Here is a 27894-nt window from a genome sequence, read left to right as displayed (position 1 = left end):
ACACTGGACAGTGTACACACATCCACGTGAATCACTGGCTTTGATGCCTGGCTGGTCTAGTATAGTTTGTCCTTTTCTGCGGCGAGCCCACTTCTTGCTGCCAACATTCCATGTGTAGTACTTGGGTATCTGATGATACAACAGTGTCTTAGCAAATTCATCATCCTGGCAGGGATTGAAGAAAGCAGTGAGAGTTGTGTCTTGTGGGACTTGGGCGTGCTCACGTACATTCTCCTCAGTGAAGTGCACTCTCTGGCCATTTTCAAGGTGCACACCGAGATGAACCACAGTGAGATATCGCTCAGGAATTGGGAAGTTCAGGATCCTCAAGATGGCTTCATTGCTGCTGATGTATCTTCCCATTTCATATTGCCAAACCATCATGCACAGTCCCATCCATCCTCAGACCAACACACAGCCATGTCAGATCCTTTGTTGACATACTTGCACACATATTTGATGGATTTCCCATAGTGGCAGTACTCAACATTGATGTGTGCATTGAATAGCCATGTAAGGAGTGGACAGTATGAAACAATCCACCTGTTGTCAACTTCAATCTCACAACCACAAACTCTGATGGGTGTTGTGAATCCACCATCTTCTGGTTTTCTCTGACGACACTGTGGGTATCCATCTTGCCCAGTCTGTGTTTATTTCAGAAGATATCATGGGAACCTATTTGTGCATTTGTTATCTTTCATGCATGGTGAGTTTGGATTGATGCTTCCACAGGGATCATGCACCATCTGTGTTTTGACAGTGTTGAACATAAGTGGATCAATTACTGGGTCTGGAAGTTCAGCACTGATGAAGTCATCCACCCTGTGCACATGAAGTTCATCCTGAAGCCAAGTCAGAATGTGGACATGTGACAGGCCATGCTTTTGCCACTCAATTGTGTACAAGTAGCACTTAATGACTCCAAAAATCTTTCCCTTGGTGATGACATTCATAAATGTCTTCACTTTTTGTTGGAATACTCTTGCCAGCAAATCATGGCATTGCTGTGGTTTTTGGCCTGGCATCAGTTCATAATCCACTTCCTCCCAAGCTGGATTGCAGGTGAAGGCGATGAAGAAATCAGGACGGCCATAGTTTCGCACATATGTCATTGCATCCCGAGTGCACTCATGCATGTTCCAGAGACCACCTGTGAAACTGGAAGGCAAGATGACCAATTGGCCAACATTGGCAGCATTTCCATCATTGTTCATGGCATCCCTGAGGTGAATATAGTTTTCGAGTTGGAGTTTCTTTTGAATGAATCTCAGCCTTTCTGCCTCAATTTTGGCATATATGTCCACAACAAATTGGTGGAAGGGATCTTTGCAACACAAGATGTGATTGAAATTACCAGCTCTCAGCATCATCTTGAAGGCATAAAAGTTCATGGCAGAAATGTTATTTTCACTTGGCAGTCCTGTTGCTGGGTCTGTTTGTTGCAGTTTAATATCATATCCATCATCACCCTGCCAGAAAATTAGTGGATACTGAAGTGGATCATATGTTCAGTGTGTCTCAGCAATCCTCTGGAGGGCGTTGTTTCTGAGTTACAGCACAATGTCTTGATCGCCATGTTGTCCACCAGATAGGATGACAGCCACTTCTGATGTGGAGGGTGTATTGAAGCGCTGCTCATGCTCCCCAGCTGGAGTTTTGTCTGAATGAATGACAATTTTGCACTAGTGTCATCTTCTCCATAACACATAACACACTTGAAACTACGAACATAGTGGTTTTCCTTGTGGAACATATCTTGCAACTGCAGCATCACTTCCAGCTTGGTTTGAATGATGTTGTTGCAGCGCTGTTCAGCCTGCTTTGTATTCTCTCCAATGAAGTAGATCTGCAGGAATTTTGGCTCTTCATTTTGTTATGGCTGTAGACTGCCAATCTGATGATAAACCTGTCCCTGCACTTTAAATGTGGGCATGTCGCCAGATTCTCTGATCTCTTTTGTGCTGCCAAAAGATTTCACGATGAAGCAAAAGTTGCATCTTCTGATGTCGCTTTGGGAATGACTTGCATTTGGAGTGTTGACTGTCAACAATGTACAAAGAGGTCCAGGAGGAGCATAAATTTGGGTCAGCCGAACCTTGCCACTATTGCAGCATATCCCTGGAGCTTCTCATGTCCATGTCATCGCATCACAGTGCCTGCAAATAATCAACATTGAGCCAATAGCAACAAATGGATCAGAAGCATAATCCAAGGCTGGATTGTAGAAGAATGCAGACTCCCCCCCCCCACCTCCAGGGCTGTTTCCTGGATGCAGCCATTCTTGTTACATTTTCCTCTCATCTTCTTTCTTGCTCTTGAGGAGTTTCAGCTGCTCTGGATGCAGCCATTCCTGTTGCATTTGCCTCTCATCTTCTTCATTGCTCTTGAGGAGTTAAGGCTGCCCTTCAAAATAAAGGAGGGAGACAGGGGGAAGGGGAAAGTGAGGAAGGGAGGAAGGAGAGTGATGCATTACCACACATCGAAATAAACTCCAGGGAGGGAGGGGGTGTGAGTGTGGGGGAGAGAGAGAGAGGAGATATATATCATGTAACATTTGATGAGTGCACAAAATTTAAATATGTATTTAAATAAAATAGACATCAAAGCTTTTCGATTTGCACTCCATAGGATACAACCACAATCAGATGAAGAAGAAGCACCAAACTTTCATTTATAAAGTTTCAATGTAATGTTCTCAACGTTGATTCGTTGAGAGAAAGAAAGGATGGGATTACCTGATTGGTGGAACCACAGAGGATAATGAATAATGAGTAGGCGGAAATAAATAATCACGACTAATGAATAGGCAGAGATGAATCACCAAAGTACCAGCAGAAATGTAATGCTAATTAGCTGAGGGCTAGTAGGGATGAGGGGAGGGAGTTTGGTTTTCATGATGACTCAACGTTGACTGTGGTGGAGTTGTTACACAGTGAAGCCATCATTGTCAAAATAGATATAAAGTTCAGACAAATTTTTTCTGTCTTCAAAGAAGTGTTGCTTGACCTGATGAATGTGGCCTCCATTGCAAGAAGGTGAGCTAAACTGCGTCCTCTACTCAGGATTTTAAACCAGCCGACACGATATTGCTCTGCACACTGAGGATTATTAAGTAAATGGTAACCAATTTCAGAGGCACAGGGAATAGTTGTCATACTTTGTATATTCTTACAAGCCCCATCAGTCTCTTACAAGGTTGCTTCTGTCAGTCCAAAAAGACGTTCTGCCAACCTCTCATATAATTAAGATTATTTATGAATTTCAGTGCCAGCGTGACGTTGGGTATGTGGGGGCTGCACACCTTCGAGATTGAAGGATCGTATTGAACAACACGTTCCTTTTGGGGATCAGATGTGGTCAGTCAACCGAACAGAGACAATGAACTCGAGCATTATTTTTAGTCCAGGCTAATCATTTTCTGAAGAGATCCATTGTGGATTTGTAAACACAATGTACTTTTACCACTCCTCAACTAGTCACTCTCCTGTGTTTATTTTATTCTGTTGCACCATTCTCTTGGTTGGTGTAATTGTATGAAGAAGTCTCTGTTAGAGGTAGTTGTAGATTTGTAGTATGGGTTGGTATAATTGTATGAAGATGTCTATGTTCGAGGTAGTTGCAGTTTCTTGGTAAGGGTTATACTAGGTGGTTTGCCATAGCCTTCCGCAGTAGTTCGGGCAATAATTTGCAATTACCCCACACACACACAAAACTGAAAATGGGGTTAAGCAATTGGTTCATGTCCGCGCCTGTCCATCTGATCAGTTTATGATCATTATTTTATGTTCGAGTAACAGCTTACTGAAATCAAATGTTGTATTTTGATCACAAATCAGACCATAACTAGGAAGAGAAGTTTCTTGTATTACTGTACCTTGCCTCAGAATTCATCCCGAAAGCACATGCGCAGACGAGTGAGAATTATTTTTAACCTGGCTGCCTGTCAGTCAAACAAAATTGGAAATCATTCCAAACACAAAAACGTATGGTTTTAAGGACGTCATAAAGAACACAAACAACAGGCACAAAGAACTAATGTCATGTCTTCGATAGTGATGTAATAGACACTGGGGAAAACGGCAGTAAAACCCGGAATTCATTGTTATTTGCCTTTTAACTTCTTCTTTCGGCTGCTCCTGTTAGGGGTCGCCACAGCGGATCATCCGTTATGATCTGCATACTGATTTGGCACAGGTTTTACGCCGGATGCCCTTCCTGATGCAACCCTGGTCGCCTCTTACGACACAGGGATAAGGATTGGGTTTCGCCATGATTCCGGGCTGCCCTACACCCTCTCATAGCGCCACGCAGCGCAGAGCCCCCGTCCTCAAGCGATCCTCCAACCCAAGCCTCCGAGTAGCCGGATTACAGGCGCACGCCACCACGCCCGGTTAGTTATTTGCCTTTTTAACCTTTCTTTGAATTATAGACTTGAACACTGTAGAACACAAATTACCTTCATAATACATCCAAAAACCATGAGATATATCAATATTATAACATATCCAAACACAATGTGATATATCAATGTCATAATTCATCCAAACACAATGTGATTATATAAATATCACAAGACATCTAAACACAATGTGATATATCAGTCATAATACATCCAAAAACCATACGAAATATCAACATCATAATACATCCAAAAAAAACATGCTATATATCAATATCATTCCACACTGAAAAACCATGCTTTTTATGAATATCATTATACATCCAAAAACTATACTACATATCAATATCATAATACATCCAAAAACCATGCAACATATCAATATCATAATACTGTGACGCCCACGGGACTTGAACAGTCCCGCCAAAGTAGAAGGAGCCAAAACGATGGAGGCGGTTTACTTTTATAACCCAAGGATGGCGGTTTTAAATCGCTCTCCAGCAAACGGGACGAGGAAGGTGGCACGAGCCGCTTTTCACCGAGTTAATAATGTTTATTTCTCTAACCAGAACGATAAGACTCGGCAAGCGGAGGGATCCGAGCGCGATTCGACGGGAGGTGGGGTGGATTCGGGCGTGGGGGAAACACAACCAATTCCAATGGATATACAAATCTCAAACCCTCAAAGGCGCCAGGTGCGCACACACACACACACACACACACACACACACACACACACACACACACACACACACACACACACACACACACACACACACACACACACACACACACACACACACACACACACACACACACACACACACACACATACACACACACACACACACACACACACACAGACACACACACACACACACACACACACACACACACACACACACACACACACACACACACACACCGTAGCTCGTGGTCAGGCTTGCCCGTGATGTCGACGTAACAGTCACTGGATTGGTGCCAGACGAGCTGGTGTTGCGCTCGTCAGGGGCAGGAGACACGGTGGTGCCGAGGTTCTGTCAACCCTTCCGCGCAGAACCGCGGTTTCCGGCCTCTTTGCTCCAACCAGCCACCGTGGTGGTGTCGACCTCCTGGTGTAGGCCCAAGACCGCTCAGCCACCAGGGAGCCAGTTCTAGCGCCAAGATGCGAGCAGGAGAGGGAGGCAGGTCCGCCCACCGTTCGGTCCAGTACTCCAAGCCAGCAGAACTCCAGAGCCAACCGAGGTGAGGCACAGCAAGGCCACGAGACACGACGAATCCAGGAACGAACCAACGCAACAAACAGCATCGACCAGACGCTTTCTCCTCTACCTCTCCCAATCAGCACGTTTTTTTTTTATACTCGAGTGCTCGTCACTTCCAATGGAGCCCTTTAATTGGCCCTCTCCTGTCGCCTTCCGCCAATCGTGATCAAGGGGCGGAGCCATCCGCAGCACCGTCCTGTTCCATCACGGCAAGCCGACAGGGAATACTAGAAGGGGATACGCATACACACTTACCCTAACCCATCTCCCTATCTTTTGACGTGACAATTATCATTTCCCCCTTAAAGAAATGGACATTTGCTCGACAACTTATCACCACTGAATTGCTACTTATTACATCGAGATCCTGGTACAACTCGAACAGCATGGCATACCTAATTAAACATCCCAATTACCCTTTCAATGCATACCCCCACCCCCCCCCCCAGATGTAACAATACTGTTACGGTTGTGGAAATTCGCATTACACCATAAAGGGCCCTCAGGTGAGATATCTCTGTAAGTACATGTGTAGTTAACCCAAACCCGTTGTATAGAGGGAATTTATGTGATCCATCCGGGCTGCGACGCTTTGAGTGAGCCATTTTTCTGTTCTATCTTTTATTTCAAACAAACAGCATCTCAACAACCACGCCATCCCCACCACAGCGCCAACCACACTACAACGACGCCAACTCCACCATCTACGCTACCACATCATTGCTTCTACAACCATTCGCAAAGACCACCACCTTCGCCTTTACCTTCACAACTTCATCCCACATCATCGCTTCTACGGCCATTCCCAAACACCACCAGTCAACACCAAACGACGTGGTCCCGGAGCAGTTCGGCAGTGGAGGACGAACGTGTCGATCCGCGGATCAGGAATGCTTCACGCCCACTTCTCCTCCGTCCAATGGGCAAGCGCGAGGCGGCTTGGCCCCGCCTCCAGGCGCGTGTCGGTGAATTCCGTCTATGTCCGTCTATGTCCGTATATGCAAATTATAGGATCAGGGGAGGTTCACGCCCATTTTTGCCCGACCAATGGCTGACCGGGGGGGGGTGTGGCCCCGCCTCCAATCGCGTTCTGATCCGGGAATTTGCATATCGGCGCCTCCTGAGAGCGATAAAGATGCGAGCGGAAGGCGACTCGAGGAGTTGGGCGTGAGTTAAGCGTGGAGCGTGGAGCGAGGAGCGAGGAGCGTGGAGCGAGGAGCGTGGAGCATTGAGCGTTGAGCGTTGGGGAGCGGAGTTGAGAGTTGAGAGTTGAGCTGGAAGAAGTGGAGTGCGCGCGGTGGAGCTGCAGGCGGCGGGTTGGGGCAAGGGAGCTCGGGCCCGAGGCATGGAGGACGGCGGTCGGCGACGAGGTTGCGGTGTGGGGGATCGCTCGTCTCGTCGTGGGACCCAAGCCAGCTAGCCACTCCCCTCCCCCAGGGCATCAACAATTTACCCTTCCCCTGCGCTGAGATAGTGCAAAGGGGGCCCCGTTCCTTCCCCACCCCAAACGTGGTGCCAACGAGCACGCCAGGGGCACGGAGTCGGGGCACAGCGGCGCAGACATTTTGCGGCTTGCCCGCCAACGCGTCACGAGGATGCGGGTAAGACCTCCCCGGTCTCGCGGACCTGGCCGCTCCTCGAGGTCCCGCACATATTTGGCCTACGGCCTGTCTGCCTCTTTGTGAGGGTGGCTTCCTTCTTTTGCTTTTGTGTAAATGTGTGTTGGTGCCGTCTGTGAAGTAAAACTGTGTAAGTGTTGCCGTGTGTACACGTTAGGTCGGTGTCAACTGTTCTTCTTGCCTTTGCTTTTTGTGTATTCTGTATGGCTGTATATACGTGCTTTCCGTGTGTCACAAAATAAACTGCTTGCTTGTTGAACTGTGCCCGTTTTGCTTCATCTTTTCTCTATTTGAATCTCATTCTTGCATCACGTAAGGGCTTCGTAGTGGGTTCAACATCCCGGTAATTAATCTGAACCGTCCAGGTCGACGATAACACCCTCGATTATCGTGATAGTACGGAACGGGCCGCCCAAGCGGCTCGTTTCCGGAGTCGACCTGTGGCGAAGTACGATCGCCAGGTTAACCATCCGCTTGGGTACTTAGGTAGGTCGAGTTTGGCGAACAATCCTACAATACGCGGGTGGCCGATTGGCACAATTGTGGTGAGGTCGAAAGGCCCACCCGTGAGTAGCTCCGGCGTTGGCCCGAGAGGGTCACGACAGAATTGTCCGTCCGGTGGGCGACGTGTCGCGATTCGAGTTATGTGGCCGTTCGCACGCCGGCGGGCGCGACCCGCAACAACACATTCAAGAACCATGCCATATATCAATATTACTCCACACTGAAAAACCATGCTATAGATGAATATCGTAATACATCCAAAAACCATGCCACATATCAATATCATTCCACACCAAAAAACCATGCGATATATGAATATCATATTCCATCCAAAAACCATGCGACATATTGAAATCACATTGCATCCAAAAACCATGTGAAATATCAACATCATAATACATCCGAAAACCATGCAATATATCAATATCATTCCACAATGAAAAACCATACGATATATGAATATCATAATACATCCAAAAACCACGCTACATATCAATATCATATCACATCCAAAAACCATTCAAAATATCAATATCACAATATATTCAAAAACCATGCTACATATGAATATCATAATAAATCTAAAAACCATGCCACATATAAATATCATAATGCATCCAAAAACCATGCTGTATATCCATATCATCTCCATTCAACAACCTTACTATATATCAATATCATAATACATTCAAAAACAATGCAATATATCGATATCATAAAACACCAAAAAACGATGCTGTATATCAATATCATAATACATCCAAAAACCATGCTATATATCAATATCATTCCCACTGAAAAACCATGCTATATATGAATATCATAATACATCCAAAAACAATGCCACATATCAATATCATAACACATTCAAAAACCATGCAATGTATCGTGATCATTATACACTGAAAAACGATGCTATATATCAATATCATTCCACACTGAAAAACCATGCTATTTATGCATATCATAATACATCCAAAAACCATGCTACATACCAATATCACAACACATCCAAAAACCATGCGATATATCAATATCATAATACATACAAAAACCATACGAAATACTAATATCATCATACATCCAAAAACCATACAAAATATCAATATCACAATATATCCAAAAACCATGCTATATATCAATATTATCATGCATCCAAAAAGCATGCTGTATATTAATATCATGTACATTCAACAACCTCACGATATATCTCAATATCATAATACATTAAAAAAAACCATGCTATATATCACTATGCTGTATATGAATATGAAAAATGAAAAATGAACGAAAAACCACAATGAAAAACCAGGCTATATATGAATATCATAATACATACAAAAACCATGCTACATATCAATATCATACACATCCAAAAACCATACGAAATATCAATATCACAATATATCCAAAAACCATGCAACATATCAATATCACAATATATCCAAAAACCATGCCATATATGAATATCATAATACATCTAAAAACCATGCCACATATCAATATCATAATGCATCCAAAAACCATGCTGTAGATCAATATCACATACATTCAACAACCTTACTATATCTCAATATCATAATACATTCAAAAATAATGCAATATATTGATATCATAAAACACCAAAAACCATACGAAATATCAATATCACAATATATCCAAAAACCATGCAACATATCAATATCACAATATATCCAAAAACCATGCAACAGATCAATATCACAATATATCCAAAAACCATGCCATATATGAATATCATAATACATCTAAAAACCATGCCACATATCAATACCATAATGCATCCAAAAACCATGCTGTAGATCAATATCACATACATTCAACAACCTTACTATATCTCAATATCATAATACATTCAAAAATAATGCAATATATTGATATCATAAAACACCAAAAACCATACGAAATATCAATATCACAATATATCCAAAAACCATGCTATATATCAATATCATAATGCATCCAAAAACCATGCTGTATATCAATATCATATACATTCAACAATCTCACGATATATGTATATACATATATATATATATATATATATATATATATATATATATATATATATATATCATAATACATTCAAAAACGATGCAACATATCAATATCATTCCACACTGAAAAACCATGCTATTTATGAATGTCATAATACATACAAAAACCATGCGAAATACCAATATCATCATGCATCCAAAAACCATACGAAATATCAATATCATGATACATCCAAAAACGATGCTATATATCAATATCATAATACATACAAAAACCATGCTACATATCAATATCATAATACATCCAAAAACGATGCTGTATATCAATATCATAATACATACAAAAACCATGCTACATTTCTTCTTCTTCTTCTTCTTCTTCTTCTTCTTCTTTCGGTTGCTCCCGTTAGGGGTCGCCACAGCGGATCATCCGTATCATCCGCATAGTGATTTGGCACATGTTTTACACCGGATGCCCTTCCTGATGCAACCCTGGTCGCCTCTTACGACACAGGGATATGGTACACCTATTTTAACCGGGGTATACACCAGCCCAGTATACTGGTACTCATTTCGCCGACCTCGGAAGGATGACAGGCTGAGTCAACCCCCTGGTGTATTAATTCATTGGCCCAACGGGGCTTGAACTCAGGACCTTTTGGATCCCAAGCCGCTGCCCTAACCACTGCGCCAACACCAGGCTTAAAAACCATGCTACATATCAAAATCATAAAACATCCAAAAACCATGCCAGATATCAATATCATGATCCATCCAAAAACCATGCTACATATCAATATCATGACACACCGAAAAACGATGCAATATATGAATATCATAACACATCCAAAAACCATGCTATATATCAATATCATAACACATCCAAAAACCATGCTATATATCAATATCATAATACATCCAAAAACAATGCTGCATATCAATATCATAATACATCCAAAAACCATGCTATATATCAATATCATAATACATCCAAAAACCATGCTATATATCACTATCATAATACATCCAAAAACCATGCTATATATCAATATCATAATACATCCAAAAACCATGCTATATATCACTATCATAATACATCCAAAAACCATGCTATATATCAATATCATAATACATCCAAAAACCATGCTATATATCATTATAATAATACATCAAAAAAACCATGCTATATATCAATATCATAACAAATTCAAAAACCATGCTACATATAAATATCATAATACATTCAAAAACCATGCTACATATCAATATCATAACAAATCCAAAAACCATGCTACATATCAATATCATAATACATCCAAAAACCATGCTCCATATCAATATCATGATACACCAAAAAAATGATGCCATATATGAAAATCATAACACATCCAAAAACCATGCTACATATCAATATCATAATACATTCAAAAACCATACGAAATACCAATATCATAATACATCCAAAAACAATGCTACTTATCAATATCACAACACATCCAAAAACCATGCAAAATATCAATATCATAACACATCCAAAAACCATACAAAATAGCAACGTCATAATACATCCAAAAACCATGCTTCATATCAATATCATGATACATCCAAAAACCATGCTGCATATCAATATCATAACACATCCAAAAACCATGCTACATATCAAGATCATAACACATTCAAAAACCATGCTGCATATAAATATCATAATACATTCAAAAACCATGCTACATATCAATATCATAACATATCCAAAACCATGCTACATATCAATATCATAATACATTCAAAAACCATGCTACAAATCAATATCATAACACATCCAAAAACCATGCTACATATCAATATCATAATACATCCAAAAACCATGCTATATATAAATATAATAATACATCAAAAAAACCATGCTATATATCAATATCATAACAAATTCAAAAGCCATGCTACATATAAATATCATAATACATTCAAAAACCATGCTACATATCAATATCATAACAAATCCAAAAACCATGCTACATATCAATATCATAATACATCCAAAAACCATGCTCCATATCAATATCATGATACACCAAAAAAATGATGCCATATATGAAAATCATAACACATCCAAAAACCATGCTACATATCAATATCATAATACATTCAAAAACCATGCTATATATATACCAATATCATAATACATCCAAAAACAATGCTACTTATCAATATCACAACACATCCAAAAACCATGCAAAATATCAATATCATAACACATCCAAAAACCATACAAAATAGCAACGTCATAATACATCCAAAAACCATGCTTCATATCAATATCATGATACATCCAAAAACCATGCTGCATATCAATATCATAACACATCCAAAAACCATGCTACATATCAAGATCATAACACATTCAAAAACCATGCTGCATATAAATATCATAATACATTCAAAAACCATGCTACATATCAATATCATAACATATCCAAAACCATGCTACATATCAATATCATAATACATTCAAAAACCATGCTACAAATCAATATCATAACACATCCAAAAACCATGCTACATATCAATATCATAATACCTTCAAAAACCATACGAAATACCAATATCAAAATACATCCAAAAACAATCCCACTTATCAATATCACAACACATCCAAAAACCATGCTGTATATCAATATCATAATACAAGCAAAAACCATACGAAATATTAATATCATAATACATCCAAAAACCATGCCATTTCTCAAAATCATAATACATCCAAAACCATGCCATATATCAATATCATAATACATCCAAAAACCATGCTATATATCAATATCATAATACATCCAAAAACCATGCTGTATATCAATATCATAACACATCCAAAAACCATGCTATATATCAATATCATAATACATCCAAAAACAATGCTGCATATCAATATCATAATACATCCAAAAACCATGCTATATATCAATATCATAATACATCCAAAAACCATGCTATATATCAATATCATAATACATCCAAAAACCATGCTATATATCAATATTATAACACATCCAAAAACCATGCCACATATCAATATCAGAATACATCCAAAAACCGTGCTGCATATCAATATCATAATACATCCAAAAACCATGCTATATATCAATATCATAATACATCCAAAAACCATGCTATATATCAATATCATAACACATCCAAAAAGCATGCTATATATCAATATCATAACACATCCAAAAACCATGCTATATATATATCAATATCATAATACATCCAAAAACCATGCTATATATCAATATCATAACACATCCAAAAACCATGCTATATATCAATATCATAACACATCCAAAAACCATACAAAATAGCAACGTCATAATACATCCAAAAACCATGCTTCATATCAATATCATGATACATCCAAAAACCATGCTGCATATCAATATCATAACACATCCAAAAACCATGCTACATATCAAGATCATAACACATTCAAAAACCATGCTGCATATAAATATCATAATACATTCAAAAACCATGCTACATATCAATATCATAACATATCCAAAACCATGCTACATATCAATATCATAATACATTCAAAAACCATGCTACAAATCAATATCATAACACATCCAAAAACCATGCTACATATCAATATCATAATACCTTCAAAAACCATACGAAATACCAATATCAAAATACATCCAAAAACAATCCCACTTATCAATATCACAACACATCCAAAAACCATGCTGTATATCAATATCATAATACAAGCAAAAACCATACGAAATATTAATATCATAATACATCCAAAAACCATGCCATTTCGCAAAATCATAATACATCCAAAACCATGCCATATATCAATATCATAATACATCCAAAAACCATGCTATATATCAATATCATAATACATCCAAAAACAATGCTGCATATCAATATCATAATACATCCAAAAACCATGCTATATATCAATATCATAATACATCCAAAAACCATGCTATATATCAATATCATAATACATCCAAAAACCATGCTATATATCAATATTATAACACATCCAAAAACCATGCCACATATCAATATCAGAATACATCCAAAAACCATGCTGCATATCAATATCATAATACATCCAAAAACCATGCTATATATCAATATCATAATACATCCAAAAACCATGCTATATATCAATATCATAACACATCCAAAAACCATTCTATATATCAATATCATAACACATCCAAAAACCATGCTATATATATCAATATCATAATACATCCAAAAACCATGCTATATATCAATATCATAACACATCCAAAAACCATGCTATATATCAATATCATCATACATTCAAAAACCATGCTATATATCAATATCATAATTCATTCAAAAACCATACAAAAAATCAATAATACATTCAAAAACCATGCTATATATCAATATCATAATCCATCCAAAAACCATGCTATATATCAATATAATAACACATCCAAAAACCATGCTATATATCAATATCATAACACATCCAAAAACCATGCTATATATATATATCAATATCATAATACATCCAAAAACCATGCTATATATCAATATCATAACACATCCAAAAACCATGCTATATATCAATATCATCATACATTCAAAAACCATGCTATATATCAATATCATAATTCATTCAAAAACCATACAAAAAATCAATAATACATCCAAAAACCATGCTATATATCAATATCATAATCCATCCAAAAACCATGCTATATATCAATATAATAACACATCCAAAAACCATGCTATATATCAATATCATAATACATTAAAAAACCATGCTATATATCAATATCATAATTCATTCAAAAACCATACGAAAGATCAATCTCATAATACATCCAAAAACCATGCTCTATATCAATATCATTATACATTCAAAAACCATGCTATATATCAATATCATAACACATCCAAAAACCATGCTATATATCAATATCATAACACATCCAAAAACTATGCTACATATAAATATCATAATACATCCAAAATCCATGCTATATATCAATATCATAATACATCCAAAAACCATGCTATATATCAATATCATAATTCATCCAAAAACCATGCTATATATCAATATCATAATACATCCAAAAACCATGCTATATATCAATATCATTACACATCCAAAAACCATGCTACATATCAATATCATAACACATACAAAAACCATGCTATATATCAATATCATAATACATCCAAAAACCATGCTATATATCAATATCATAATACATTCAAAAACCATGCTATATATCTATATCATAATTCATTCAAAAACCATATGAAAAATTAATAATACATCCAAAAACCATGCTATATATCAATATCATAATACATCCAAAAACCATGCTATATATCAATATCATAACACATCCAAAAACCATGCTATATATCAATATCATAATACATTCAAAAACCATGCCATATATCAATATCATAATTCATTCAAAAACCATACGAAAGATCAATATCATAATACATCCAAAAACCATGCTATATATCAATATCATAACACATCCAAAAACCATGCTATATATCAATATCATAATACATTCAAAAACCATGCCATATATCAATATCATAATTCATTCAAAAACCATACGAAAGATCAATATCATAATACATCCAAAAACCATGCTATATATCAATATCATAATACATCCAAAAACCATGCTATGTATCAATATCATAATACATCCAAAGACCATGCTATATATCAATATCATAATACATTCATAAACCATAATAGCCTGGTGTGTTGGTGCAGTGGTTAGGGCAGCGGCTTGGGATCCAAAAGGTCCTGAGTTCAAGCCCCGTTGGGCCACTGAATTAATACACCAGGGGGTTGACTCAGCCTGTCATCCTTCCTCGGTCGGCAAAATGAGTACCAGTATACTGGGCCGGTGTATACCCCGGTTAAAATAGGTGTACCATATCCCTGTGTCGTAAGAGGCGACCAGGGTTGCGTCAGGAAGGGCATCCGGCGTAAAACATGTGCCAAATCACTATGCGGATCACACGGATGATCCGCTGTGGCGACCCCTAACGGGAGCAGCCGAAAGAAGAAGAAGAAGAATACATTCAAAAACCATGCTATATATCAATATCATCATTCATTCAAAAACCATATGAAAGATCAATATCATAATGCATCCAAAAACCATGCTATATATCGATATTATTAAACACAGAAAAACCATGCGATATATGAATATCATAATGCATCCAGGGAGCATGCTGTGCAGTTTATCGATATATAGCATGAGAGGGCATGGCACGTGAGAGGGCACAGTATTGGTGTGAAGAAGAGGCTGCTGATTTGGTTATGTATGATGCAGAGTAACCTTGTGCTCGATGGTGATCAATAAAGCCTCCTTCTCTGAAATTGTAGAACAACATCTTGTTATTGCAGTGTGTAAGAGTGATGTATGTAAACCTGCTTCAGTCATGCTAAACTTCTGGATTTTTTCTTAATGATCTTTAAAATAATTATTTTATTAAGATTGAAATATGCAATTGAACACTGAGTAGGGTATCATGTTCTATGAACTCTCAACTCCATTCATGCTTTCGGTGAAGAAAAGGAATTTGTAATTTGGTCATGTTGGAAGTGATAACTCGCTTATGCATCGCAAAGGACATTATTATATCTTTGACGTCCACCAACTAACGTCAGCAGATGGGACACCTCGTTTAACGTCCATCCGAGGGACGGCACACACATTGATGAATCACGCTGCCTGTGAACCACCGGGATGACGGTTTATAGCAGGGTTGAGATTTGAACCCAAGCTAGACAGTGGGGAGTCAAGGCCATCCAGCCAGCATCCCAATACTTATTATGAACACTATTTAAAGAATCACCCAAATCACCCTTTTGGATATCACAGGATATCTCAAAGAGCTATGGTGGATTTGGACAAATTTTGGTGGACAGGTTCGGTGTGTGAAGAGGAAGAAAGATTCGATTTTGGTGAAGATCCGAATCTGAATCAGGATACGAGAATTATTTATTTTTTTAAAGTGATTCTTCACCACTGAGAGATGGGACCAAAAAACGATCATAAGCATGATATTTCAAAAGGTTGCGGATGCGTTATGACAAAACTTGGTTGGGTAGGTAATGAGAACAAGTTGATTCGATTTTGGTTCAGGTCCGGATCCAGATCCGGCCATCAGTGGGACACTACACGTGAATTGTTCAGCTTGGCGGAGGTATGTGCTCTACCGATTGCTTTTGTGTTGTGGAGCTGTGCTTGATTTTGTCACTTTTTATTAATGCTGGTGGACTATCGTGTATAGTATAGAGTGTAATGTGCAAAGAGGAAAACCCTTGAAACAAAATACTTCTGAATCACAATCATGAAATGCCATACTGTGAGTGCAAGAACACGTCATGCTTGTCACGTGATGCACTCGTGGTAAACCCACAAAATTTCCATGCCAGCACTGTCTAACTAGACCCACGATAATTGTCTGTTTAAAGATAAGATTTTCATTGGTTAAAAACTACAAAATGCATTCATATATGTGTTGGCACATTGTTAGCGATTTAACAGTCAGGAGCATTTTTTGCCCATGAGATGATATTTTAACACTCATAAACTACTGTAAGCGTGCTTCAAAATGATGAAATCACTCGGCAACAGTATCATGTGATTGAGTTTACTTCTTCATGGAGAACTTGTGAATGAGCGACAGTATCATGTGATAATTGAGTTTATACCTTTAAGAAGAACCAGTGAATTTAAAGTTTATCAAGTTTGCTGGAGGTACCTCTCGCAAGGGAAGGAACACTCAGTTTGTTGTGAACAGATTTCAGAGACTGCCATATTAGTGCCATATACCACCTGTCCGCTTCACTAACAGGCATGCACAACATGAGCATTATGCTTGCTCGGTTTGAGTAGATCATCAAGCAGGAATTTAGAACATGGTGACGATTCCACAACAAAGGTTTACTGTTGCCAACTATAGTATTTATGACAAACACTTCCTGAAATAATTGCTGTCAAACAAGCCACAACAGACACTGACTGTGGCTGACAGCAGTCACAATATCAGGGTGAATGGCCAGAGAATCAGCCAACACATGCTTATTTATAATTATTTATATTATATTTTGCGAAAATTAAAGATGTGTTCATTTAACAGGATGATTGAAAAATAAATGTAATGTGAGGCATATATATATATATATATATATATATATATATATATATATATATATAAATATATATATATATATATATATATATATATATATATATATATATATATATATATATATATATATATATATATATATATATATATATAGTTTGTATAACATCGGGGCGGGTGGGATAACACATTGTAAAAGAAGAAGAAGGTGCTTCCAACCAAAAGTAAAAACTCGATCTACGCCACAAATTTGAGCAAAAAAGCAAGAGCAGACCCAGTCTCAGGCGACATCCCAACAGCTTCATAGCTGGAATAATAATAATAATAATAATAATAATAATAATAATAATAATAATAATAATTAAAAAAAACCTCCAGCAAACGTGATAAACCTTTTTCTCAAAAAAAAAATGTATGTAGATACATATATGTATATGTATATGTATATCTATCAATATATATGTATGTATATGTTTTTGCCGACATTACATAGGGTCCGTGGAATAGATAAATGCCGCTTCTAGTATTCGGAGATGTGTTATACTTCGTCCTCTACTCAATATCTTGAATGCATCCACATTATAATGTTCAGCACAGTTCGCATTCTCAATCAAATGGTGTCCAATAGCAGATGTACACGATGTTGGGATTGATGCTGGGACCTTCCTACAAGGGCCACCCCTGAGAAAAAGGCACATGACCACACCTGGGGTTCATAAAAAGGCACGTAAAAGACTCTGGGGTCTGATGAGATGAAAATTGAACTCTTTGGGCTGAATGTAAAGCGTTATGTCTGGTGGAAACCGAGCACAGTTCATCACCCATCTAACACCATCCCTACCACAGAGCATGGTGGTGGCAGCATCATGCTATGGGGATGCTTTTCAGCAGCAGGGACTGGGAGACGCGTAAGGACAGAGGGAACAACGAATGGAGTCAAATACAGGGAAATCCTTGAGGAGAATCTGCTTCAGAGTGCAAAAGACCTTAGACTGTGGCAAGATTTACCTTCCAACAGGACAATGATCCCAAGCATGCAGCCAAAGCAACACTGGAATGGCTTCAGAACAATAAGAAGTCCTTAAGTGTTTCAGCCAAAGCCCAGACTTGAATCCCATTGAGAATCTGTTGAAAGACTTGAAGATTGCTGTTCACTGACGCTCCCCATCCAACTTGACAGAGCTTGAGCAAATCTACAAGGAAGAATGGGAGAAACTCCCCAAATCCAGATATTCAAAGCTGATACAGACATACCCAAGAAGACTTCAAGCTGTAAACGCTGCCGAAGGCGCTTGTACAAAGTATTGACTCGGGGGTTGAAAACTTATTGACCAAGACATTAGAGATTTTCATTTTTAATGAATTTGTAAAATTTTCTAAAAACATGTTTTCACTTTGTTATTTATGGAGTATTTTGTGTAGATCGGTGACAATGTTTTAAAAAAATTCAATCCATTTTTTAATTCGGCTGAAACAACAAAATGTGACAAAAGTCGAGGGGTGTGAATACTTTTTGAAGGCACTGTATAAGTCTCATAATTATGCCAAATAGGGCTGTCAGGAATGATTGTTTAGACTAGTGGTGGGCAACCTTGGCTCATGAATGGGCTGCATGATTGGCCCTCCTTGATACCAGTGGGCTGCCAGATTGAAATTGGAGATTTGCATGAACCAAGACCTCACAAACAAGCTTAAATGCATTTAATACAGGACAAAAATAAATAAAAATGAGCGATACAAAATGATTATTCATTGATAAATTAATAGAACAAGCAAGTTTCCCCTTTCTCGCATGGGATTCAAGTTGTCGCCGACAGGTTGCAAGATGACGGCCCAGTGATTGAGCGGTACCTCCGGTTCAAGAGGGGGTTGGATGATGTTTTGCTGCTGAACAGAGAGCTGCACAGAAACCTGCAGCACTTTTTTTTCACCCTGGCCCATCCACCTCAACACTTTCAGTGCCTTCACCTGCATCCCCTTTGGTGGATGACTCATCAGGACCCTCACCTGCGTCCTCTTCAGAGGAGTTCACTGGATTCTAACTCATCATCATCATAACATCAAAAGTTATGTCGCACAGTATCATGAATAACATTTGGAAACAGTTTTTTTGTTTGATAGCTTTTTTTTTAATGAAACTAATGATCTGCATTCGTGTTTGAAAAATTTTCCTTCATGAATCACTTACCGCCGGGAACCTATCCCCCTCATTCCCATTGCAACAATGCCCCGACATTCGCGGATTTGACATTTGCATCATTTTTCAGGAATGTACGTTCTGTGAATGTTGGGGTCTGTCTGTATTGTGACAGTCAACAACACTGCATGTATTCATCATTGTTAACGATCTCCTGTGGCTATTAAGATTAGCGTATTGTGTTACGATCGGTTTGTTTGCTGATGAAGGTGGCGGCGGTGTGAAGTACACGGATGTGTGACGTCATATAAAAAATCTATCAATAAAGCCTCCATCTCCTAAAGTGCAACTCAATGTCGTTTTATTACAGTGCATAAGGGTGATGTATATAAGAATGCTTCTGTCGTGCTAAGCTTCCGGATTTTTTTTGAAAACGATCTTTAAAATCATTATTTCATTAAATGTAAGTGTTATACCTAACACAGCATAGGGCATCATGTTCTATGAACTCTAGTTATTAAAGTGATTCAACACCATTGAGAAATGGAGCCAAAATGATACATAGCGCGATATTTCAAAACGTTGTCGATGAATTTTGACAAAACTTGATGGATCAGTTGGGTAGGTGACAAGAACAAGCTGATTATATTCGGATTCAGATCCAGATGCAGATCACACCTTTTGGTGGGATATAAAGGGTAAACTGTTTAGCCAAGCAGATGTATGCGCTCTACCCAGTACCATTCTAGTTTAAAATATGTATTTATTACTTGTTTCTGCACTTACTAAAAAGTATTTACATTTTTACTCACCAACTTTGTTTAATGTCTGTTGCACTGAAATGCTGACAGGAAGATGACAAGCTGCGTGCGTGCGTGCGTGTGTGCGTGTGTGCAAGTTTTACGGATGGAAGAAAGTTCCTGCACTCTGCACACATGCCATCACACCTGTAATTGTTATAGTATTTATACAACGAGAAACACCCGCTCGTTTTGTGATCATCGTCCAGTCGTCCCCCTTGCAAGTTGTGGGAGGGAGGATTATTTTGTGTCCATGACCTTTTAGCATGGGAACAAAGACCTGAGACATTTGGATTCCAAGGCAATTATTCCAAAACCGCCACCAGAAAAACCATCAAAACCCCTGCCGGGAAGCCCCGTTGAACCAAAGCTTAAGCGTATTCACATATTATGAAAGAAAAGGCAAAATGATGCTGCTGCACTCCTCCCACTCCAAAACAAAATGCAATATTGAGCTAGAGAACAGATGTAAACTGTACATGTTAAATAATAAAATAAAAGAAAGTCACAGCAAAGCACACCACACCATTTATCTGGCTATTCTCCGAGAACAGCCTTTGTGCTGGTGAGTCTGGCAGTTCACTCAAGCAAACTGGCAGGGACTCCAAGCAGCTATCACACTTCAGGACTGGTCTTCTATATCCACCATTGCTAATATTAATTCAGTCTGGGAATTCTTCCAAAGACACCTGCTCTTTCTTATGCACAGATTCATCCCATCTCATCTTCAGTGATCTAACACATCCTCCCACTCTTGGTACTGTGAATCCCATGATGAGGCAGTTGCTTTAAAACAACTTACATTCTCCTCCTGGAAGGCAAGTCCAACTGAAGATAACCTCAGATCATTCCACAAAGCCTTCAACAAGTACGTGTCTACCCTCATGAGAGCCAGAAAACAACATCTGTCCAATCTCAAGGATGAGCTTTCAAACTTGTCTCCCTCTTCTAAAATCTGGTGGCACTTTGTCAAGTCAGTCTCTGGTGTATTCTCCCCTTCCATCCCATCCCTCACTTCAAATGGCACCACAGACGACTCTGCTCATTAGAAGGATGAATGCCTCAATTCTGTGTTTGCTTCAAAATCTTGTGTATATATATATATATATATATATATATATATATATATATATATATATATATATATATATATATATATATATATATATATATATATCTCTCTCTCTCTCTCTCTCTCTCTCTCTCTCTCTCTCTCTCTCTCTCTCTCTCTCTCTCTCTCTCTCTCTCTCTCTCTCTCTCTCTCCCCACCCTTCCCAGTCGCCCCAACTGCTCCTGAATTCTGTCTTTTGCACCTGAAAAGGTAGAAAAGTTTCTGGCAACCCTTGACTCTGCAATTGGACCAGAGGGCATTAACTCACGTGTCCTAAAAACCTGCTCTGCTGCTCTTGCACTTCCTCTGCCATTTTCACCCTGTCATTGACTACAGTTCATCTTCCATCCGCTTGGAAATCAGCCAACATCACAGCATTACATAAAAAGATACAAAAATAGATCCCCTTAACTACAGACCAATCGGCTTACTTCCAATGATCAGCAAGGTCATGGAATTCATCATCGCTTCCAACATTAAAACCTTCCTCTTCTCCAACAGCCTCATCTCAGATCATCAGTTCAGATTCAGACTTGGTCACTCTACTCTGACCATACTGCTTCTACTCACTCAACAATGGATGGAGGCCCTCAATGTCAGATATGAGATCAGACCTGTCTCTCTGGACATATCTTGAGCTTTTGATGCAGTCTGGCATCCTGCCTTACTCTCCAAACACTTTGCGAATGGAATCCAAGGCCAACTCCATTCTTGGATTACTGACTTCCTCCACTCTCATAGCCAACATGTGGCTCTCAACAGAACCCTTTCTTCTGCTCTCCATGTCAATGCTGGAGTACCACAAGGAAGTGTTCTAGGCCCCATATTATTCCTAAACTTCATCAATGATCTCACTGATTCTCTGAAAATCCTCTTTATCTCTTTGCTGATGAATCTACTGCCTGCCGTGAGATCCCTCATCCTTCTGACAGACAGGCAGCAGCCTCTTCCCTCTCCTTAGACCTAGACAAGATCAAAAACCGGTCAAACACTTGGAGCATGTCTTTCAATCCTGAGAAAATCCCTCACACTCACTTTCTCTCGCCAAAATGACCGTACCGCAAACCCTTCCATATACTTTCTCAACAACCCTCTCAAATAGGTTCAGTCACTCATACTCTTGGATCTCACTCTCAGCCACGATCATTATTGGGCAAACCACATTTCAAAATTGGCCACCAAAGTCGGACACCAACCGGGCATCCATCGTGCAAAGTCGTCCTTCCTTGGCACACCTGAGCTTCTATCTACTGACAAGGCTTTCATCCGCAGCTCGATGGAGTAATGCTCTCCCCTCTGGGCTGGCTCCCATGCCTCAAATCTTTCTTAGGTTGATGCAGCAGAAACAAAGGCCTTCAAGATTATTGGAATCTCTCGCGATGTAGCCGTGTCTATGGATCCATCAATTCACCATCACCCACAGTGCCCTCTCCGTGCTTAGTCCCCCCCCGCCCCCACCCCTCATGTATCTGCAGGATGTACACGGTCTACCAGCAACTCCCTCTTCGTGAAACTGCCTAAATCTAGAATCACTGCTCACCTACACTCATTTATTCATATTGTTCCCTGCCTGTGGAACCACCTTCCATCCTCTCTTCACGCTCATTCTTCCATCTAGGTCTTGAAGACTGCTGTTCGCCACCATCTCAAGTCATCCCCCATCCAAAATCATGATCATTTCTACACCCGTTAAACCACCCTCCACCCTCCCAAAATTCTGCTTATGCACCCATATTGTCCACCCTTTGCGTTCTCCTTTACCCCTCGTTGTTTGCTACATCCCTTGTTTGTCCATCTCCATCTACTTGCTCCCTCCACCCTGCTGTTGGTGTTTTCCCCTTTCTCCTGCTGTCCCCTTTGTTGTGTTGTGTTATGATTTTGTTTTGTGCCATGGCTATTCCATGAGTCTGGAGCATGTGTATAAAAAAATAATAATAAATAAAGAGAAATGCTCAACAAGCAAAATATACTCATTAATATTGTGCTGGGAAGTGTACATGACGCCCAGAGCGAGACCTATATGACGGAAAAGAAATTGTTGTGTTAAGTGTCGACCCGTTGGTCAGTGGGAGAGTTGGCTCTAGTGCTGCGTCAAGAAAAACTGGCTTCAAGAAATCTATTGGGATTGTATGAGTACCATTAATATCGAGTATGAAGGTCTTATCGGATCATTGTAGAATCTTATAAGGCCTGTAAGTAATATGGTTGCTGCAAGGGTTTCGGGACGGAATCATGCCGTATGAATACGTGGGTGCGCGTAGAAAATTATTGGGCAATAGAAACCAGGCGTGATGAAGGCGTATGTGTTGGTGTTGTCCGGAGGCCCTGCATGACCAAGCGAAGTTGGTTGGCAAAATTTCTTGGCATCGGGCAAGACTGTAGATGGGAGATGATGTAGTGCACCATACACAAGCGCTGCAGTGGCCATTCCAATGTCGTCTTTTAGAGCAGCTCACAAACCGGACCATCTTTACGACGTCCATCCAGTGTGTGGAGTTGGCATGCGCTTTCAGGGAAGACTTGAGTTTGTGGTGGAAACGCTGCACCATATCATTGCTGGGTGGAAGCAATGGTTCGCACATTGTCGTTACCTAGGAGTTGAGTCAGTTTGCGAAATATAGCCAATTCAAACTGGCTACCACAATCCATAGTGATGGTTGATGGAACACCAAAATGTGTGATCCCCGTGTGCACAAAGGCCCTGGCAATGGTAAGTGCAGTGATGTCAGCTATCGGTATAGCCTCAGCTTATGGGTAAAGCAGTCAAAACAAGTCAGTAAATAGCGGTGCCTGTTTGAAGGTGGTGGGGGACCAACGAGATCCACATGGTCCTTGTCGAAACGCCATTCTGGTGTTGAAAAGCTCCCAAGTGGTGCGACAATATGACGTTGGATCTTGGAGTATTGACATTGAAGATGTTGCTTGACCCAATGGCACACATCAGTGTTGATGGATGGCCAGACGTAGTGTGTGGTGGTGAGTCTCTGGGTTGCTCGAATACCCGGGTGCGCGAGTGAGTGAAAACTGTCGAAGACTGTACGACGGAATGCCACAGGAATGAAAGGATGTGGCTGCCCCGTCGATGTATCTCACACACACACACACACACACACACACACACACACACACACACACACACACACACACACACACACACACACACACACACACACACACACACACACACACACACACACACACACACACACACACACACACAGGGGTCGTGCTTGTCCCTAGAAGTAGTACCTCGCAAAATGTAAGCAAATCCACTACAGACTGCAGACGGTGGAGCTCCATGTCCTCCTGCTGTGATGCTGCAAGTGCATTAAAATTGATGGATAGTGTACTGGAATAAGAAAACGCCAATACCTCAGGATGCCGAGTTCGTGATTCCTTTTGATGTGCCCGATATTGGTGATGAATTGCAAGATATAACTGAGTTGGTAAAGTGTGCGAGGAGAGTGAGTTCGTACGTGTGGATAGAGCAAAAGTTCAAGGTTTGTGGTCAGTCAGGACAGAGAATTGTAGGGCCTTGAAGAAGTGGCAGAAATGCTTGATGGCGAGGTATACAGTGAGTAATTCCTGATCGAAGGTGCTGTACTTACATTCTGGTGATTTCAATGTTTTAGCGAACAAGGCCAGTGGGTGCCAGTCTGCATCGATCAACTAGTGAAGGGCCACAACCACAACGACCTCAGACGTGTCTCCGATCAAGCATGTTGGCGCCTCTGGCTTTGGATGAATCGGGAGCAAGGCGTTGGCCAATGCAACTTTGGTGGTATGGAAAGCTGTCAAGGTGGGCTCCGACCATCGGAACACACCAGGGTGCTTACCAGTTGTGAGTAACTCATTCAGCGGCTCCAGTGTCGTGGCTGCGTTTGGAATAAATCGATGGTAAAAGTTGACGCGGATCAAAAACTCTCGCAGTTTGTGTTGAGATGAAGGTAACGGGAAATCCAGAGTAATCTGCACCTTTTCCTCGAGCGAACAGATGCCTTAGCGGTTAACACAGTGGCCGAGGAAATTTGGCCACGTGGAAGACACTGGGAGAAGTGTAATCCCTGCAGCACCTGATCGATAAAACGTTGAAAGGTCTGTGCAGCATTTCCTCGGCTGAACGGCATCCAAAACAATTTGAACAGGCCGAAAGGTGTGGTGACTACTGTCTTTTGGGATGCCATCTGGATCATCGGGAATCTGATGGTATGCACGAATGAGGTCGACTTTGGAGAAGATTGTTGTTCCATGGGGTGTAGCGGTAAAATCCTGAATGTGTAAAACGGGGTAATGGTCTGGAACGGTTGCGTTGTTGAAGGAACAGTAACCCCAACAAGGATGCCAATCCCCAAGTGTCTTTTTGGGGACCATGTGTAGTGGTGAAGCCCAACTGCTGGACGATGGTCTGATGATCCCCCGAAGTAACATATAGTCAAGCTCCTCATGGGCAATACATAATTTCTCGGGTGCTGGTTGGTGAGCACTGACAAGAACGGGGTCCCGTGGTCTCGACGTGATGCGTGATCTGGTGTTTAATCGGCTGGATTGTCATGGTTGGGCGTGTTATGGACGGAAAGTCGTAAAGTACTTTCTGAAAAGGGCAGGTGGGTGTGGATGGAAGACACGTGATATTCAGTGATAAAACGGTGCATGCTTTACCAAGAATCCAGACCGTAACTAAAATCTAATTAGCTTGTTCTTGTCACATATCCAACTCATCCATCTATAACTTTTTGAAATATGCTGTATATTGTTTTTGGCTCCATCTTTGAATGGTGAAGAATCATTAAAAAAAATAATAATTTATTGTATCCGGATCCGGATTTGGGTTTCACCAAAATCGAATCAATTCGATGTTGGGACACAACCAACCTGTCCACAAAATTTCATCCGAATCCGTTCATAACCTTTTGAGATACCCTGCTCACAGACAGACTGACAAACAGACAGGGGTGAACACATAACCTCCGTCCACCTTCGGTGGCGGAAGTAATCGGAAGAATTACAAAACGGCTTCTTTGGATCGGTCAGTTTTGTATCTCAGCGATGCTGTCCAAAAGTTAATGAATTTATTGGATGTGAAATTCTCCACAGATGCCTGATAGATACTTTATCGGTTTATGAGTATATATTTTGGTCGGTTGTTTTTTAGAGGAGTTGTGTTGTATTAAACTAATGGAGTGTACATGCCATCCCTACATGGGAAGTCCATGAGCGACTTCCTGATTATAAGGCACTCTTAATTTATTTTCATTTCACTTCTTCAATCTGTTCTTCATTGTGCAACTCTGTTCTGGAGTGTGACTTCCCCATGATGGTCTGTTTAATCTCATACTGTCTCAATTTCCTTTTGTAAATAACAAAGAAATCTTCATCTGGTACCTGGAAAGGGTGATATGAAGTGGGTGGGAAGATTCCACGAGCATTGACATTTGCATCAAAAAAAGATGACAGAGTGCTTGAGCTGGCCTCTTTCAGAAAGAGGGGAAAATGTTCTGTGTCTTACTTAGCACAACAATCAAAACGATCTCATTGTTAACCTCCGCCATCTTCGAAGATGGATGGAGGTTACTGTTTTCACCCCTTTCTGTTTGTTACTTACGAAATCTAAAGATTTCGTAAGTATATTGATGACTTCCGTTTAAGCCTGGTGTTGGCGCAGTGGTTAGGGCAGCGGCTTGGGATCCAAAAGGTCCTGAGTTCAAGCCCCGTTGGTCCACTGAATTAATACACCAGGGGGTTGACTCAGCCTGTCATCCTTCCGAGGTCGGCGAAATGAGTACCAGTATACTGGGCTGGTGTATACCCCGGTTAAAATAGGTGTACCATATCC

General features: G+C 40.0%; 1 protein-coding gene across 1 annotated transcript; it reads right to left on the bottom strand.

Moving 5' to 3' along the window:
* On the bottom strand, positions 1-27610 carry LOC147020890 (uncharacterized). The gene is given in 4 exon segments (XM_085893543.1): positions 1-1472; positions 1910-2043; positions 24653-24808; positions 27568-27610. Coding segments are annotated over 4 exon segments (1425 nt in total). The 3' UTR covers positions 1-380.
* Between the last annotated feature and the right edge of the window lie 284 nt (positions 27611-27894).

Source organism: Eptatretus burgeri, chromosome 8 (genome assembly GCF_056783735.1).
Source record: "Eptatretus burgeri isolate ZD-2024b chromosome 8, Ebu_testis_v1, whole genome shotgun sequence".
Classification (NCBI taxonomy): Eukaryota; Metazoa; Chordata; class Myxini; order Myxiniformes; family Myxinidae; genus Eptatretus; species Eptatretus burgeri.
This window is presented reverse-complemented; position numbering and strand designations above follow the sequence as displayed.